Source organism: Sapajus apella, unplaced genomic scaffold (assembly GCF_009761245.1).
Source record: "Sapajus apella isolate SASKATOON/1434 unplaced genomic scaffold, GSC_monkey_1.0 scaffold6, whole genome shotgun sequence".
NCBI classification, from domain to species: Eukaryota; Metazoa; Chordata; class Mammalia; order Primates; family Cebidae; genus Sapajus; species Sapajus apella.
Window position 1 is genome coordinate 74,617,325 of NW_022436946.1, and position 19,628 is coordinate 74,636,952.

Consider the following 19,628-nt stretch of genomic DNA (forward strand, 5'->3'; position numbering starts at 1 on the left):
AACGTAAAGGACCTCTTCAAGAAGAACTACAAGCCACTGCTCAACGAAATAAGAGAGGACATAAACAGATGGAGAAACATTCCATCTTGATGGTTAGGAAGAATCAATATCGTGAAAATGGCCATACTGCCCAAAGTAATTTACAGATTCAATGCTATCCCCATCAAGCTACCAATGACCTTCTTTACAGAACTGTAAAAAACCACCTTAAACTTCATATGGAACCAAAAGAGAGCCCGCATAGCCAAGTCAATTCTAAGCAAAAAGAACAAAGCGGGAGGCATCACACTACTGGACTTCAAACTATACTACAGGGCTACAGTAATCAAAACAGCATGGTACTGGTACCAAAACAGAGATATAGACCAATGGAACAGAACAGAGGTCTCGGAGGCAACACAACATATCTACAACCATCTGATCTTTGACAAACCTGAAAAAAAAAACAAGCAATGTGGAAAGGATTCCCTGTTCAATAAATGGTGTTGGGAAAGCTGGCTAGCCATGTGCAGAAAGCAGAAACTGGACCCCTTCCTGACACCTTACACTAAAATTAACTCCAGATGGATTAAAGACTTAAACATAAGACCTAATACCATAAAAACCCTAGAAGAAAATCTAGGCAAAACCATTCAGGACATAGGTGTAGGCAAGGACTTCATGACCAAAACACCAAAAGCATTGACAACAAAAGCCAAAATAGACAAATGGGACCTAATCAAATTCCACAGCTAATGCACGGCAAAAGAAATAGTCATTAGAGTGAATCAGCAACCAACAGAATGGGGAAAAATTTTTGCAGTTTACCCATCTGACAAAGGGCTGATATCCAAAATTTACAAAGAACTAAAACAGATTTACAAGAAAAAAACTAACAAGCCCATTCAAAAGTGGGCAAAGGATATGAACAGACACTTTACAAAAGAAGACATACATGAGGCCAACAAACATATGAAAAAATGCTCATCATCACTGGTCATCAGAGAAATGCAAATCAAAACAACATTAAGATACCATCTCACGCCAGTTAGAATGGCGATCATTAACAAATCTGGAGACAACAGATGCTGGAGAGGATGTGGAGAAATAGGAACACTTTTGCACTGTTGGTGGGAGTGTAAATTAGTTCAACCATTGTGGAAGACAGTGTGACGATTCCTCAAGGACCTGGAAATAGAAGTTCCATTTGACCCAGCAATCCCATTACTGGGTATATATCCAAAGGATTACAAATCGTTCTACTATAAGGACACATGCACACGAATGTTCATTGCAGCACTGTTTACAATAGCAAAGACCTGGAACCAACCCAAATGCCCATCGACGATAGACTGGATAGGGAAAATGTGGCACATATACACCATGGAATATTATGCAGCCATCAAAAACGATGAGTCTGGGTCCTTTGTAGGGACATGGATGAACCCGGAAACCATTGTTCTCAGCAAACTGACAGAAGAGCAGAAGATCAAACACCCCATGTTCTCACTCATAGGCGGGTGTTCAACAATGAGAACACATGGACACAGGGAGGGGAGCACTACACACTGGGGTCAGTTGGGGGGAAATGGGGGAGGGACGGTGGGGGGTGGGGAGCTGGGGAGAGATGGCAAGGGGAGAGATGCCAGATGTGTGTGATGGGGAGGAAGGCAGCAAATCACACTGCCACGTGTGTACCCATGCAACAATTTTGCATGTTCTTCACATGTACCCCAAAACCTAAAATGCAATAAAAAAATAAAAATAAAAATAAAAAAATAAAAAAATAAAGTTCAATTTTCTGGGAAAAAAAAAAAATACTTTGAAACATTCATTTAAAAAATAAATTCAGCATCTGTGAAGCACCTGACCTTGTCCTAGGCAATGAAAATCAACCATAATCATTGACATTTAAAGATTTGCCATGCATTTTTAAAATAATACTGTTTTTCAGTTTTTATAAGTAAACACATGCCATTCCTTAGAAGAAAATAGTAGAGGTTTTGCCAGTGTTTCTCCCACTCGGTATCATAAACTCAGACAAGAACAGCAAACTCCTCGAGAAATGTATTTCTTATATTTGATCTCTGGTATTGCAGCTGTAAGTTTAGGAAAAGTTTAGCTTCTACAAGCCTAGTAGTAGAACAGGAAAATAGTGGGGGGCCTAATAAAGAGAAAGAATGGCTTTGGTGATCTCATAAAATACAGTAGGCAGTAAGCAGTAAAGGTATCAATCACCAGGATAGCTCTGGAGCAAACTTAAGCTCATCAGCACTACCTTGCCATGCATACTCATTCTCATCCAGGCATCCATGCCCATTCAACACACATTTCAGGGTATGGGTGTTCTCAGCACTAAATTAACAGACATTGTAACCCTTCTATGACGTTTTAGAAATAAAAAATCCTTCACAACCTAAACTTGCTAGAACACATTGTCAAATTCTAAATAATTTTCTTTCCCCTCAGAAATTAACTTTTCCAATGATAAAACATGTATTGACTTATCTTACCAATAGCAAGTAAAATACATACATTCAAAAGCATTTCTGTAATTTTCTTAATTACTCTGAAAGAGTGGGTTAATGTTTTTATCCTCAGATTTTGGAACATGGCCACAAACGCAAGCAAAAGGGTACTCAAATTCAAATTTCACATGTGTTGTAAAATTGCAACTTTTTAAGTTTCCACATATATATTTGACCCATTAAGACCTACCCTCCTTGAATTTCCCATCTATCATTTATTAAATTAAAGATGAAATACCTGATACTTTCTATATCCCAGGAGAGAAGTCACAATATAGGCTGTAAGTGTTACTGGACTTTTATTGCCACCTTGAAGCTCACTATGAATCACTCTTCCTGGCTCCCAAAATTCACCATTGGATTTCTGACGTCCTTTAAGCCAAGTGTACGTTCTGTGTAACACATTCTGATCAATATCTATGTAAGGATCAGCTTCAAGGAAACATCTTAAAACAAAAGCTGACAACCTTTATGAAAAGGGGGAAAAAATCACATAAAATATACTTTATAAGGTCCACCAAATAACACCCAGCAAACAAAACAACACTTTTACCCCCATCAGAAGATTTATCAAAGGGAGAATCAATGAAGATGGAACAAAGAGAAGAAAAACAATAAATAGACAAGATAAGCAACTCTCTCTAGCAGGCAGACCTGGTTTCCACTTGAGCATGGCCAAGAAATGCCATGTTGACTCAAAAATAGCAGATTTGGAAAGGAATTCAGAAATTACTTAATCCAGCCCATTATTTTGTAGACTGAGAAATTTGACAGTCCAAGAGAGTTAAATAAATTGTCCAAGATTATTCATCTTTGGATTGTTCTAGATATTTACCAAAGAAGAGCTCAAACACACTTCACTCAGCCCCAAAGCTGTGAATGAAGAATGTATACATAGTTCACAAGCAAACTGTAGTACTTCAGGTGGGGGAAATGATATTTTTCTCTCCTATAGGACAGAAGTTAGCCAACTGCGGCCTATAGGCCAAATCTGCCTGGCCCAGATCTGGGCCTCAGGCCAAATATATCCCAGGGCCTGTTTATGCGTGCACCACCCCTGCCCCCATCTGCCAACACCACCACCTAAGAGTGGTTTTTAAAAGGATAAAAAAAAGAAAAAAAAAAAAAAGACGGGAAAGAAAGATGGAGGAGAGGAAGGAAGAGGGAAGAGCATGCAACAGAGACACTATGTGGCTGGAAATGTCTGAAATACTTACACTCTGACCCTTTACAGAAAAGTTTGCCAGTCCCTGATACACAACACTATACTGAGGTAAAAAGAACATCAAGCAATAAAACACTGAAAGCTTTCTATTTATGGTTCTATATCCCGACTCAGGCCAAAAGAAAATTTGAAGCAGATTTGTTTCATGTTATATAAGGTTTTGTGTGGTAAACATTACTAATATTCAATAATATCTAGTTCTGTTTTACTTTGGTTACACAGAGGAATTCACTTTCCTGCCCCATTAAGGTTAGGCATAAGCATGTGACCAGCTCTGAGAAGGATAAAACGAATAGAAATGATACACTCAGGTAATTGCCAGTGCTATATACTCCAGCCTCCTCTTTCCAGGCTGCGGAGAACGGGGACCCTCCTATTGAGATGTGGACACACTGGCAGCTGCAGAGCCCCCTGCTGACCACAATGGAAATGCAGCATGAACAAGAAATCCCTCCATTGTGAACTGCTTAGATTGAGTAGGTTGGTTGTTACCACAGCACTCCTAGTCTATCCTGATTGATACAGTGAGTCAATATTTTTCTGAGTAAAATAGAAAATTAAAGATAAGTACAAGAAGAGGGATTAATCATCCAAAATCAGCCACATAGAGATTCCAGTCTGAAGGAAACTGGCTGTTCATACTTAATTCCATCACTGTTCTTCACACACACACAAAAAAAATCTTGAAGAAACTACATTGACTGCATTAACACAACACTTGTATTAGTCACGGAAGATTAAGAAAAAAAGCTGTGTCACAATCACCCAGCATTTCTAACTGATTTTATCAGCTGCACCATCATCATAAAGTATTTTTATTGCGATTTTTCCACAAACACACAAAAGGGGATTTATAACTTATCTTTTCTAAATAAAAACATTTGATTTGTTAATGTTTGAAAATAGTACTTTAAAAACAGAATCTCTTTTTAAAGCCAGACTAAGGGAAAAGCAGCCTCCCAGTCTATAATATATAGAGATATATCTGTCAATTTCATGGCTATTGTGACCTATAGAAAGCCCATTCCATGACACAGATTTGTTCAGTTGGCAAAGACACTTACCAAGTGCTCCCAGAAGGGTCATCATTCCCAAAAGCACTGAAAGAGCCATCTTCCCTCTGATAAAGAAGTTCTCTCTGGTAACCTAAAGACACAAAAATAGACAGATACTCAAAATCAAAATAATAATTAACTTACAACGGATGAAAGTTTCTAATTATGACTTCATGTTGAGGAAATATGGGAGAGAGGGGGAAAAAAGAAATCAAACCGAGAGCTAATATTGAGTACTTTCTACTTTAAGTGCTGTTGAAAATTTAAAATGCCAGGACTTTTCAAGCAGAATGTATAAAATAAAAAACTTTGATATCCCAGCCAGGCACAGTGGCTCACACCTGTAATCTCAGCATTTTGGGAGGCCAAGGCAGGTGGATTACCTGAAGTCAGGAGTCCAAAACCAACCTGACCAACATGGTGAAATCCCATCTCTACTAAAAAATACAAAAATTAGCCAGGCATGGTGGCCCATGTCTGTAATCCCTGCTACTCAGGAGGCTGAGGTAGGAGAATCACTTGAACCTAAAAGGCAGAGGTTGCAGTGAGCTGAGATCATGCAATTGCACTCCAGCCTAGTCAACAAGAGTGAAATTCTGTCTCAAAAAAAGTGATATCCCAAATTAAAGTAAATTAAAAGATCACTATGGCATTGATACTTCTAGCCATTCAAAAGCAAGCAAATTAAAGGCAGATTTTTATTTAACTCTCTAGTGTTCACCATAATGGTTTCAATGCTTGGTCCTCTAGAATTGTTTGCTCACAAGAAAAATACTATGTAAGGTATCATTAATTAAAGTTGAAGGCCAAAACAGAAAATAAACATATGTTCTATTCTTAGACCAGCAATAGAAATGAGGAAATGCTACATAATCTAAGACAATTGCTTTTAAATTTTTTGGCCATGGCCAACTGAGGTAAACCAAAAAACCAACTTGCCTGCCATAGATGCTATAGCATCTGACATAGATGCTATTATTATTCTTTTTTTTACAGATAATGAGGCTGAAACTCAGAGGATACAGACACCATGTGCAAGGTCACACAGCTGAGAGGGAGTGAAGTTGGGAATTAGCCAAGGTCTCACTGGCTCCAAGGCCACTGTCTCCTAGTAAATCACAGAGCTCTTCCAATGATTAAACCTGATAAACTTTAAATTTGAGTATCTAAGTTACCCACCAATTCCACGTTTCCACTAACACACACATATATATATATATACTTAGTGGTGGCAATGAAGTAGCATTACAGAAATAAATTGAGGCGGGGATTAACGCTCATGTAACTGCATTAATAAAAACAGATGTGTCAAATTTGCAAACAGTTACAAATAATGATTGCTAATAAAAAGCAGATGTTTCATATTTGCAAAACAATGCATACGGATCTCAAAAACCAGTGTGAGAACTCGTGGGTCAAACACTAAAGGATTCCCCAAACAACCCACAGTAAACTAACTTGCTAAAAATGAAGTTAAGATAGCAGTAACATCACTTAAAAGCAAGCATTAGCAGAAACATTTCCAGCTTAAGGCATTATCAATGACTCTCTGACAGCCAAAAATCCTTCCAAAAATTACAGGATTCCACTATTAGCAGGTGAGGGCACACAGCCTGAGCTTTGCAGCACAGCCAAGACAAAGCCTGGCAACCATATTCATTTGTGAAATGTTGAAATCATTCCCTAGTAAACTCTAGTAATAAACAAATTTGACTTTATGAATACCATATTTTAGAAGCATCCATAAGTATAAATAATATTCATATTTGACTAACTAAACATAAGCATTAATGGTTTGAAATTAGTTAATGTGCTCTTACCATCAAGTCCCAAACTTTTCTCCCTGAGTCTTTCCAAAAGAAACTTTAGATCTGAGTATCTAAGTTACAATAAAACAAAATGTGTAAAGAAAAAACACCCAAGATACTCTGATTCATGGTGATATTTAAGACTTATGGTAAAAGAAATATAAACATTTAAAGTGATGACAGAACTTTGCTTAATTTGAAGAAGGGACCATTAGATTATATTCTTTATGTATAATAATTAGCCAACTTTGATTAAGCAGTCACTAGATGTCAGGAACTGTTCAAAGTCCTCAGGTAATTCTCACAAGAACCCTCTGACATAGATGCCATTATTATTTCCCTTTTTACAGATAATGAGACTGAAACTCAAAGGATACAGATGCCACGTGCAAGGTCACACAGGTGACAAGGAGTGAAGCTGGGAATTAACCAAGGTCTCACTGGCTCCAAGGCCACTGTCTCCTAGTAAATCACAGAGCTCTTCCAGTGATTAAACATGATAAAAGAAGAAAAGTCCTCAGTATAGTACCTTTTACATGGAAAGCTCTCAATAAACATTAGGCATTACCCTCTAATATAGGTGTAGGGGAAGGCTTTCTAAGCACCACACACAATAAACTAAAAGAATTGATGCATTTGACTGTTTTTTAAGTCTTTAAACTGTTCCAAGGCAAAACACACTATAAGCAAGGCTTAACAAACAAATAAATTAAAATAACGTGTTTGCAACATATGGATAAATAGCTAATATCAGCATTATGTAACTTTTATTTATATGTTATTACATACATGTATACACATATAAAGAACTTTTAAAAATTTAGGGTAAAGTATGAAAAGTCCTATAGAAGTAAGTGAATAAAAGACGAAACAGGTAAGTCACAAAAGACAAAAATATGAAGACAAATTCTAATATAGAAAACATGTTTAACTTCATAATAGGAGAAACGCAAACCTACACTGAGATACCATTTCTCTCCCATCAGATTGGCATTAAGATTCAAAAGTTTGACCACTCCTTCTGTTGGGTGAGCGGCATGAAAACCAGCACTGATCCACTGCTAGAGGGAATTCAGAAGGGTACAACTACCATGTAGGGGAATGTCTTTACCCTTTGACCCAGTAATCGCAGTTCTAGGAATCTACCCTGAAGATACGCCTCGAACAAGACAAAAATACACATGCAGAAGATTATTCATTACAGCATTATTTGTAATTGTAACATAATGGAAACAATCTTAGTGCCCAACAACTGGAGACTGATTGACTATGGTACATATGCATGATGGAGTACTATGCAACTGTGAAAAAAAGAATGAGGAATAGCTCTGTCAACTGAGGCAGAGTAATTTCCTGCATATACTGTTAAGTGAAAAAGGCAAAGTTAAAACAGTACATATAGTACATACTATCTTCTGTATAATAAACAGAGGAAATGAGGCTGGGCGCCAAGGTTCATGCCTGTAATCCCACTATTTTGGGAGGCCAAGGCAAGTGGATCACTTGAGCCCAGGAGTTTGAGACCAGACTGAGCAACATGACAAAAGCCTGTCTCTACTAAAAATACAAAAAAAAAAAAAAAAAAAAAAAAAATTAGCATGGTGACACACACCTGTCTTCCCAGCTGTTCAGGAGGCTGAGGTGGGAGAATCACCTGAGCCCAGGAAGTCAGGGCTGCAGTGGGCCGTGATTGTGCCACTGCGCTCTAGCCTGGGCAAAGGGAGAGGCCCGGTTTTTAGCAAAAGGAGAGAGAGAAAAGAAAAACTAGAAACTAATGAAGTAAGTAGGTTACTGATGCCGTTGGTATATTTGTCCCCACACAAATCTCATGTGACATTATAATCCCCAATGTTGGAAGTAAGGCCCAGTGGGAGATCATTCAATCTTGGTGCTGTCCTTGAGATAGTGAGTGAGTCCTTGCAAGATCTGGTCATTTAACAGTGTGTGGCATCACCCCCCAATACTGCCTCTCTTGTTCCTGTTTTCACCATGTGATATGCCTGCTCCCTCTTCCTCTTCTGCCACAGTTGTAAGCTTCCTGAGACCTTCCTAAAGAAAATGCCGGTGCCATGCTTCCTGCACACCCTGCAGAATTATGAGCCAATTAAAATTCTTTTCTTATAAATTACCCATCCTCAGGTAGTTCTTTACGGTAACGCAAGAACAGCCTGATACAGTTACCATCAAGGGGTAGAAAGCAAGAAAAGGGGAAGAAGAAGCCCTCTTTTGAATATACTTCTCAAAATAAGTTAGTCTTTTGGAAGCATATTAATGTTCTCCATGTTCAAAACATAAACAAAAGTGGAAAAAATTAAATGATAAGTATTATCACTACTCTAGTTCATTTTACCATGTTTTAGTTCTCACATAACCTTTCTTTTTCTTTTTGTGCTATCCCTCTCCTATCCACCCACCCCAACAGGCCCCGGTGTGTGATGTTCCCCTCCCTGTGTCCATGTCTTCTCTTTCCCAACCCCCACTTATGAGTGAGAACATGTGGTATTTGGTTTTCTATTCTTGTGTCAGTTTGCTGAGAATGATGGTTTCCAGCTTCATCCATGTCCCTACAAAGGACATAAACTCATCCTTTCTTGTGGCTGTGTAGTGTATATGTGCCACATTTTCTTTATCCAGTCTATTATTGATGGGCGTTTTGGTTGGTTCCAACTCTTTGCTGTTGTGAACAGTGCCACAATAAACACATGTGTGCATGTGTCTTTATAATAGAATGATTTATAATCATTTGGGTATAGACCCATAATGGATTACTAGGTCAAATGGAATTTCTAGTTCTAGATCCTTGAGGAATTGCCACACTGTCTTCCACAATGGTTGAACTAATTTACACCAGCTCCTCTTTGTACCTCTGGTAGAATTCAGCTGAGTTTTCACATAACCTTTAAAAATGCAGTATATTAGTTCATTTTTCAGAGGCAGCCAGGGATCACAGAGAAGCAAAGCAATTAATGTTAACAAAAGAAATCAGCAAGAGTCCAGGACATTCTCCCTCAATTTTCAGTTAAGTACTAAATTCTCCAGATAGCCAGAGTTTAACTATGAACTCAATCTAAGAAAAAAGAGGAAAAGGAAAAAAGAGAGGAGAAGGAAAGGAGAGGGAAGAAGAAAAAAGAAAAGAGGTTTGAGGCTCTCAATCCCTACAGGAGGTACTTTTTGTGACTGAAAGACCAACCTCGAGGAGAGGACCATGTGCCTCCAAGCCCCCAGATCACATCAACAACGGCAGTTCCAAGTATGACATATTGTGAAACCAGTCAGAGATGAGATCATGGAGATGAGATCAGTGCTTAAAGAAATTACCCCTCAGGTGGCTGACCTCCAACATTCCCCACTAACATCAACAACTAGCGCCATTCTTCCACTAGAGGCAGCCAGCCCAGAGGAGACGAGGCCACAGACAATAACCAGTTCTGCAGCGAATTTCTTGAGCAGGTTTACATAACACTGAGAATCCAAACCACCAGCTCTGCTACCAGGGAAGAGTAAAGGAGAAATTCACACCCTACAGAGAACGCATATGTCTCCTTCTGGGAGTCTCCTGTGAGGTTTCCTTCCTCATCTTAAACCGGCATGCATCATTGTGGATCCCTCGGCTGTTTGTCCTCCAAATCATCCCAGTGTATCAGGTCTAATTTCCATTCCACAAACAAAACAGGCCCAGGCACAGTGACCCACACCTGTAATCCCAGCACGTTGGGAGGCCAAGGTGGGTGGATCACCTGAGGTCAGGAGTTTGAGACCAGCCTGGCTAACATGGTGAAGCCCTGTCTCTACTAAAAATACAAAAATTAGCCAGATGTGGTAGCATGCACCTATAGTCCCAGATATTTTGGATGCTGAAGCAGAAGAATCACTTGAACCTGGGAGGGAGAAGTTGCAGTGAGCCGAGATCACAGCACTGCACTCCAGACTGGATGACAGAGCAAGACTCCATCTCAAAAAAAAAAAAAAAAAGAAAACAGGACACTGATGACTCATCCATAATGTTCACAACAGCTCAGTGTTCCAGTGCAGCCATCTAAGTTGGAGACCTTTTATCACAATAGACAATAAATGCAAAAGCATAGCTTTCTCCAAAAGTTTATGAAGATATAAGAGTATCACCTTTAAGTCAATCATTTTGACTCTTGAGTTTGAAACGTAATCATATGCTCAGAACATTCATAGACTTCTGAAAATCAAAATGCAGAAGAAGTACTGAGGTTATTAGGATAAAAACCCGTGAGCCCTTCATAAAGGGCCAGATAAGATACATCCTGTTGTGGGTTATGAATTTTCTTTGGAATAACCATGAATGTATTTCAGAATTTACAATAGTAAAGATAAAAATGCCGTTCACAAACATATGAAAAAGCAACAATCTGAACATAATTTGACTTGATTTACCTCATGTCAAAATTATATGTAAATAAAGGAAATAAAATCGGCTCCTTGTGACTATTTCAAGAATTTCCTCTACTAATAAGATGATTTTAAAAATTCTCTATATTAAAAGATATCATATGAACTTGCTTACTTTCTATGACACGAAATGGAAAGTGAGAATATCACAGCTTTTTTAAGCTATTGTTTAAGCTGTTGCCACTAACCATACTTGTGACCAATGACAACATCTACATTCTGAAGCCTTCTTTCTCTTGTTTTTACTTCAGTGGAGGACATATGTTTTCAACTAGACTCAGTCTGAGTTTTACTTTAAAAAACAAGTGCAGGCACTATGATTTAAATATCTTAGGAAAACAAATGGTTTAAATTTTCAATTAACAGGTTTAGGATTTCCAGTCCTTATCAAAAACAGTTTTCACGTTATGGTTCCGTTTTTCTTTTTGACAGCAAAGGCACTTCATTCAATGATGCAGCTGTTGTGTCGACCAACAAAACAGTGGCTTAGGTTACAGGGCTCCTGGGCCAAGCATGATTTAAGTAAAACAGTGCACCGTTCATAAATGACATTTAAATAATATAATCATGACTCATGCCGAAGACACTTTGATTTCTTAAAAAATAAAAATAACCACAGTATATTTAAAGGACTTTGGCAAATGTGATGGCAAAAGAAAAAAGAGAGTCTCTGAAATGAGACACCGATTTTATAATGAAAAGCATTATACCAAAAAGCTTTTGTCTACTACTTTGAAACATAATTTAGTTCAGCATGTGAGTTGATGTCTTTTTGGGGAGCTCTACTGTGCTGACTTTCATCAGCCACTTCACCAGCTCAAAGAGTAGCACATGGAAATCACTGGTCACATTTCTTAGCCTCTAAGAGAATTCCAAGGCCAGGCAGACCCATTAGTGCCCAGAAATCATCACACTACACTGTGGCACTTCAGATTCAGATATCTTCTGGACCCAATATCCACATTAGGATGATAAACCTAAAGTCCATAGAAGTTAATATTGGTAATAAGTCATTCGTCCATTCTGGATTTATTGAGATGCTCACATAGCTATATGATGAAGATCAACCATGGCCCCCACTGTCACAGAGCTCCCCCTCTAAATCCAGGGACAGATGTCAGACAGGATAATTTTAAGTAATGTAAAGTGAAGAAATAAAATGGAATAGTACAAGTTAGAATTATTAAGTGGTCACGGAAGGCCGCTCTGAGGCAAACACCACCTGAATGATGAAAAGGGGCAGCCACGGAAAGATCCAGGGGGAAGGCATGTCAGGAGAAGGAAGAGCAAGCCTCATGTCCCTGAAGCAGCATGGAGCTCACAGTGTTCTAGACACAGCCAGCTCCAGACGAGACTAAGGAGGGAGGCCGAGCCAGATCGCCCAGGACCCAGTAGGCTGAGGCCGGGAGCCCACTGCAGGATCGCCAGCAAGCAAGTGACAGGATCTTGATGCTTTCAAAGATCGCTTTTATGTGACATGAAGAATGTACTGAAGTGGAGGGAACACAGAAAAAGAGAAACTACTCAGGAAGTCATTGGAGTAGTCCAGGTGAGCGATAGTGCTGTTTGAATGGAACAATTACCAGTGGGATGGAGAGAAATAGAAGAATTTCATATTGGTTTTTAGAGGGAGAATGGACAGGATCTATTTGCTGACATTAACCCCTAACTCCCTAGTTAGAGGCAACTAATCCTACTATAGCTGATATTCTCTGTGTGCTTACTATGTACTGAATAAAATGCTGACATTTCTCACTGTCTCCTCCAAACAACCCCACCAGGTGAGTGCTTGTATTATCCCTGTCTTCCAGGTGAGAAAACCAAGCCTTGGAGAGGCTAAGGACCTGGCCCAAGTGGGGAGCCAGGACTCCAGCCCAGGTCTGACTGCCTCCACAGCCCTTGCTATGCCCCTGATATACTTCCTCTCAAGGGGAAAGTCACCTACTTTACAGCTGCAGCGCTCAGCATTCTCAACTCTTGAGAGGACTACCTGGCATTTAGAGAACAATGCTTTTTTTGCACTCTGGCCACTCTGCACCTTCTAACAACCAACCAATGTGAGGAGGGATCTCGGGCAATCATAAGAGATCTTCACTGGGTTACTTTGAAAAACTACAGTCTGGCCACCTACCTGACCGGCACTGACCTAAGAGGCTAGCACTGCTTTGGGAAAACAACAGATGCTGAAGATTTTGGACCATTCATTTTGCAGGATGGCTGCTGATCTGCAGCAAAAGTGTCTAGGATACATACTGAAATTACTTTTAAGGAATGAGTTTTCATTGCTTAAATGTTTCAAGCTACGTAAAATTTATCCTATCTTTTTAAAGCATTAATATTTGGTTAGCCAAATTTATAGTTCATAAAAGCATAAAAATATATGGAATTATGAGGCATTTTCTAAAACATTTTACCTTACTTTATTAAAATATGCCAAAGAATGTATACCAAATTATAAAGCACCAGTCTAATTCCATTGTAGTTTCTACTTGAAACCAGACAAACTAAATCTTGAATACAAATTGGAAACTTGTTTTCAAAAGGTACAAAGTCCAACATGACAATCCCAAATAATTTTTACTTATCTCCTTAATTACAGCCATTATGCCAATGTGTAAAGATCTTATTTGTTTTTAGCATGGCACACAATATACCACAGAGACCACTTGGTACCACTTAAAAAAGGTTATTCTTGCATGTATATATTTAAAACACTACCAATCCACAAATGTGTATTAACAAGGATAATTTTACATAGGCAGCTTTATACAGGAAATTCCAACTGCTGGATCTCTGCAAATTTTCCAGAAGACCTAACCACCTGCTGCATTTCAGGGCCGGCCATAGTGTCTGCAAGGTCTGGCCCTAATCTAAGGGAAGATATATCACGATGTCATTCCCCACATCAGAACTCAGGCCACACCCACCCTGATTCCAAACCCTGGTCTCCCTTGGTTTGTGGCCTCATACACTGCATTGTTCCTGATCTTCAACCCCTTGACTCCCACTCAGCCTGTGTCTGTGCCATCCTATCCCAGGGAGATCTTAGGACACTGATTCCAGCTCATCTACTTAAACCCAACACCTTACTGCTCACTTCAGTCTGATCTGACAACCCACATTCTAATCTTTGGTGCCTCCTTCCCTACAGGACTCCATGTTCCTCCCTTACTGTTTGATCAGAACCTCCAATGAACTTCATCCTTGGTGGTGATACTCAAGCATCCTGCCCCAGTTCCTGGTCCTTTCCATCATACCCCATTGCTTCTCACAACCTGAGAACCTCACAGATTAGAATTATCCCATAGTGTGTTGAGGAACAAGGTGGACTCTGGAGCCAGATCACCTGGGGAAAACCATGGGTAAATTATTTAACCTCTCTGCACCTCAATTTCCTCATCTGTAAAATGGAAATAATGACAGTATACCTACTCCTACAGCTTTTGTGAGAATTAAATGAAACATGCATAAAACATTTATATAGAGTTAGTTGCTATTACTGTCATTACATAGAATTAGTTCAGAATAAACAGGTCTCTACACAATAAGGGAGCCTAGAAGAAACACTAACATGAGTTTTCTAATTCTCCTGTGGAGAAATTAGTAAACAGCAGTGTGCCTCTACTTTGCATTTAATCTATTTGTCATTAAAAAAAAATTAGGAGTTAGGAGGTATTGAACTATATTTTTCTTAGATTATAGTGAATTCTTATTTTTAATCAGTTTGTGTGAGCCCTTCTAATCCTCATGAGTTTGATGGACAGAATATATCGTACGAATTGTGCAGAGAGAAAAACTCAGCCACAGAGAGTTTGTGCTAGAGGTCCACTGATAAGGAAATGTAAAACTGAGACTGTAGTTCTTAGTTGGCTTTGGAGTATTTCAGAAAATCAAATTTACTATTATTATTAAACATGTTTCACATCTGTTTGTTTCCTCCTAAGTGTGGATGTCAAGAGCATAGGCTGAGTCCAAATCCCAGCTCTACATGACTACATGACCCTGGGCAAGCTAGCTAACTTTTCCACACCTCAGCTTGCTCATCTGCATAAAACCGAAGCATGCTAATACGAATTGTGAGCCTTCAATGAGGTATGAGATAAAGTGCTTAGAACACGGCCTGCCATATAGTACACACTCAACTCACATTAAATGCTGCTATTAACAAGTTGCCAGAACAAAGGATCTGGTGCCTGTGAACAGTTTCCACCTTTCAAGGCGTCAAGATACAGTCTTTGCTAGCACGGTGTTTCCTCAGGGTCCAGCAGGTCCTCTTCATACTAATATTTCTCTCTTAACCCCTATCTGCTTGACATTTTAAATGCACCAAGAAGGTCTCCACCGCATGGCACTGAGTCAGTTTACATACAAACCATCCTCTCCACTGAGCAGCAAATTCATTAAGAAGAGAGGCTGCAATGAACATTCATGTGCATGTGTCCTTATAGTAGAACGATTTATAATCCTTTGGATGTATACCCAGTAATGGGATTGCTGGGTCAAATGGAATTTCTATTTCTAGGTCCTTGAGGAATCGCCACACAGTCTTCCACAATGGTTGAACTAATTTACACTCCCACCAACAGTGTAAAAGTGTTTCTATTTCTCCACAACCTCTCCAGCAACTGTTGTCTCCAGATTTTTTAATGATTGCCATTCGAACTGGCGTAAGATGGTATCTCGATATAGTTTTGATTTGCATTTCTCTAATGACCAGTGATGATGAGCATTTTTTCATATGTTTGTTGGCCTCATATATGTCTTCTTTTGTAAAGTATCTGTTCATATATTTCACCCAATAGCAAAGACTTGGAACCAACACAAATGCCCATCGATGATAGACTGGACAGGGAAAATGTGGCACATATACACCATGGAATACTACTCAGCCATAAAAAACGATGAGTTCATGTCCTTTGTAGGGACATGGATGAAGCTGGAAACCATCATTCTCAGCAAACTGACACAAGAACAGAAAGTCAAACACCGCACGTTCTCACTCATAGGCGGGTGTTGAACAATGAGAACACATGGACACAGGGAGGGTAGCATCGCATACTGGGGTCTGTCAGGGGGACATAGGGGAGGGACAGCGGGAGGTGGGGAGTTGGGGAGAGATAACATGGGGAGAAATGCCAGATATAGGTGACGCGGAGGAAGGCAGCAAACCACATTGCCATGTATGTACCAATGCAACAATCTTGCATGTTCTTCACATGTACCCCCAAAGCCTAAAATGCCACAAAATATATATATATATATATTTTAAAAAAAAAAGAAGAAGAGAGGCCCTGGCTCCCTCTCTTTTCTTGGCACTAGAACTGATCCTGGCATTAAGAGACACTCCACAAATGTGTAAATAATGAATGAATGAGTGTGCCTCTAGATTTTTAAGGAGTTTTAAATTTCAGATCCCTTAGTATAATACAAACCCCCTCCAGAAACTAACTCTTAAGCCATTACTAAGGAACATCTTAGCAGCCATGAGTGAACAGTTTGCTAAAGGAACAGTAACAGCTTTTCTGTGTTTGTACTTCCTGTGCATTCAATACCATGTAGCCCATCACCTACCTGAGACAAAATCCATCTATTTGAAATACGGTCTAAAGTGAACCCTACCTGAAAAAAAACACAAATTTTTTACAAACAAATGTAGGTTTCTAAAATGCTTACCTTGCCTCATAAATGAAAGAGCTTTTTCTTTCAAATTATCTGTCAGTTGTTTCTTTTTAGTCAGATAATCCAAAATGTAAATATTTGGAGCAAAATTTATCATGTTCTGTTCACCACAGCCATAAGGCATCCGAATCAGTGAGGCTAAGCCATTGATGGAAGGACCGAGAACATCTCCTGAAAGCACAAGACATGCAATTCATTCAGTAAATATTCAGTAACTACCACCTGCTGGTGGCAAAGAGACTTCCCCTGGGTACAGAAGGCCTCTGTCATTGAAGCAATATGATTATTCCACTGCTTAGACAGAGTTGAAAATTTACATCAACGTTTTAGGAAGACTGGTCAAAAAATAACAATGCTGTGGTACTGAACTTGCAAATCATGTGGTTTAAAAGGACATTTTTAGCTTAGTTAAAGCTTACAGCATAAATTAGGCAAAAAATAACTTCTTAAGAAAATTTTTTTAAATGTAAGGAATTGATTAGTAGGACACTAACACTTATACAGGAAAGAAATGTTTTGTTAGTAGTATTCTTCACACAAACAAAATTTTATTCTTATTTCTTACTAATATACCACAAGCAGTTGAGAAATAATTTTAAAAAAAAAAAAAAAAGGGCCAGGTGCAGTGGCTCACGGTGGCAATCCCAGCACTTTGGGAGGCCGAGGTGGGCAGATAACAAGGTCAGAAGTTTGAGACCAGCCTGGCCAACACAGTGAAACCCCGTCTCTACTAAAAATACAAAAATTAGCTGGGTGTGGTGGCAGGCACCTGTAATCCCAGCTACTCAGGAGGCTGAGGCAGAAGAATCACTTGAACGCGGGAGGGCAGAGTTTGCACTGAACTGAGATCATGCCACTGCACTCCAGCCTGGGTGACAGAGCTAGACGCCATCTCAAAAAAAAAAAAAAAAAATGAAGATTGTAGTGTTTTCCAATGCGTTCTATTTAGCAAAAACAAATATAAGTATTTCAATTAATTCCTAAAAGGATTAGGAATATTCTTCAAAGTCAGTAATCTAAAATTAAATAAAACACACCCTTTAAAAAACCCTCTACCCACATCCTAACACCGCAACTCACAGAAAGTCGTAAAAATTCAGAAATACGAAGGCTGAGTTCTAATTTTGGTCCTCCCACTGTTAAGCTGTATAGATAAGAGTATCTTTCTATCTAGTTTATTTTGAAAACTTATACAATGCCAAGTCCAAATACCTAGTGAAAATGTGATCCTAAAAAATGAATATTAAAAAAGGGGGGAAAAGCCTGTTTCATGTGAATAGGCTGAAGCTGCGCCGGCATAGCTTAAACTTTAGATGTGAATACAAAGACATCGAGGTTTATTGTTACCACTTCAGGTTATATGTTTCATATTCAAAGTGAACATAAACTTAAACTCTCAAAGTTCAAAGAAGCAAGCCAAAATTTGTACATTCTGGGCTACAAAATAGGTCTTTAAAAAAAAAATGTGAAAATAAACCTTGAAAATCCATTCTTTACATCAAGCATAAAAATTAAGCCTCAGGGTATTTCCATGACCATAGATAGAATTGGTCCTATGTAAGGAGTGGTGGTATATATTTAAAATGCCAGGTTCCTTCCCTCTGTGTATATGTGTGTATGTGCGTGCAAATGGGTGCGCGCGTGTGTATGTGTGTGTGTAGTGCATCTCCCAGCATCCCAACACTGTGGGAGATGCTTAAGCAGAATTTATTCCTCTAAATAGAGAACTTATTTAATTCCTTTTAAGAATTGGCCAGGCACAGTGGTACACGCCTGTAGTCCCAGCTATGCAAGGGGCTGACACAGGAGGACTGCATGAGCTCAGAAATTCAAGTCCAGCCTGGGGCAAACATAGCTAAACCCTGTCTCTTCCCCCAAAAAAGAAAAATTATATCTAACTCTCCAAATAAAGTCATCTGCCTACAGATTGGTTGTTTGCGTTATAATGAAACATTACGCCTGCTGGTGAAATATAAAATAACTATAAAAAAGTGTTTTAGGTCCTGCCACCTTAAAGATCCAACAAACTATTAGATGTCATTAATTATACCTTAAAGATCTAACAAACTATTAGATGTCATTAGTTAAACCGTTTTCTTCAGTTATTTGTAAAGCACAACTATATAAACAAACCATTTGTGATGGTTAATTTTGTGTGTCAACTTAAGTGGGCCATGGGGTTCCTAGATTAAGTATTGTTTCTGGGTGTCTGTGAGGGTATTTCTAGATGGCATTAGCATTTGAACTGGTGAACTGGGCCCAGCACATTGTCCTCCCAGCGTGTGTGGGCACCATCCAATCCACTGAGGGCCTGAATAGACAGAAGCTTGAGGAAGGAGGAATCGCCGCCTTTTTTCCTGCCTCACTACTTAAGCTGAGGTATCTCATCTCATCTTCTCCTAGGACTGGGATTTCAGCTCCCCTGGTTCACAGGCCTTTGGACTCAGAGTGAATTATACTACTGACTTTCCTGGGTCTCCAGCTTGCAAAAGCAGATCATGGGACTTCTCAGCCTCCATAATTGCATGAGCCAATTCCTCATAATAAATCTCCTCTTATACATAAGTATCTCCTATTGGTTCTGTTTCTCTGGAGAACCCTGACTAACAACACCATTTGTGTAGACACTACGTTTAATTAAAAAGTACTTGTAGGCCGGCTCAATGGCTCATGCCTGTAATCCCAGCACTTTGGGAGGCCAAGGTGGGCAAATCACCTTAGGTCAGGAGTTTGAGACCAGCCTGGCCAACATGGTGAAATCCCGTTTCTACTGAAAATACAAAAAATTAGCCAGGCATCGTGACACACAGCTGTAGTCCCAGCTTCATGGGAGGCTGAGGTACAAGAATCACTTGAACCCAGAAAGTGAAGGTTGCAGTGAACCAAAATCACACCTGCACTCTTCAGCCTGGGCTACAGAGAGAGACTTTGTCTC

The 19,628-nt window shown here is 39.3% G+C and overlaps 1 protein-coding gene across 1 annotated transcript in view; it reads right to left on the bottom strand.

The window, feature by feature from the left end:
• The window catches only part of CD109 (CD109 molecule), a 140,020-nt gene that overhangs the window by 23,448 nt on the left and 96,944 nt on the right, over positions 1 to 19,628 (bottom strand). Inside the window, exons 23-25 of the mRNA XM_032275500.1 lie at positions 16,688 to 16,864; positions 4,797 to 4,878; positions 2,746 to 2,974 (exon numbers count right to left, since the gene is read on the bottom strand). Coding sequence (XP_032131391.1) covers positions 2,746 to 2,974; positions 4,797 to 4,878; positions 16,688 to 16,864 — 488 coding nt within the window. The remainder of the gene's footprint in view (positions 1 to 2,745; positions 2,975 to 4,796; positions 4,879 to 16,687; positions 16,865 to 19,628) is intronic.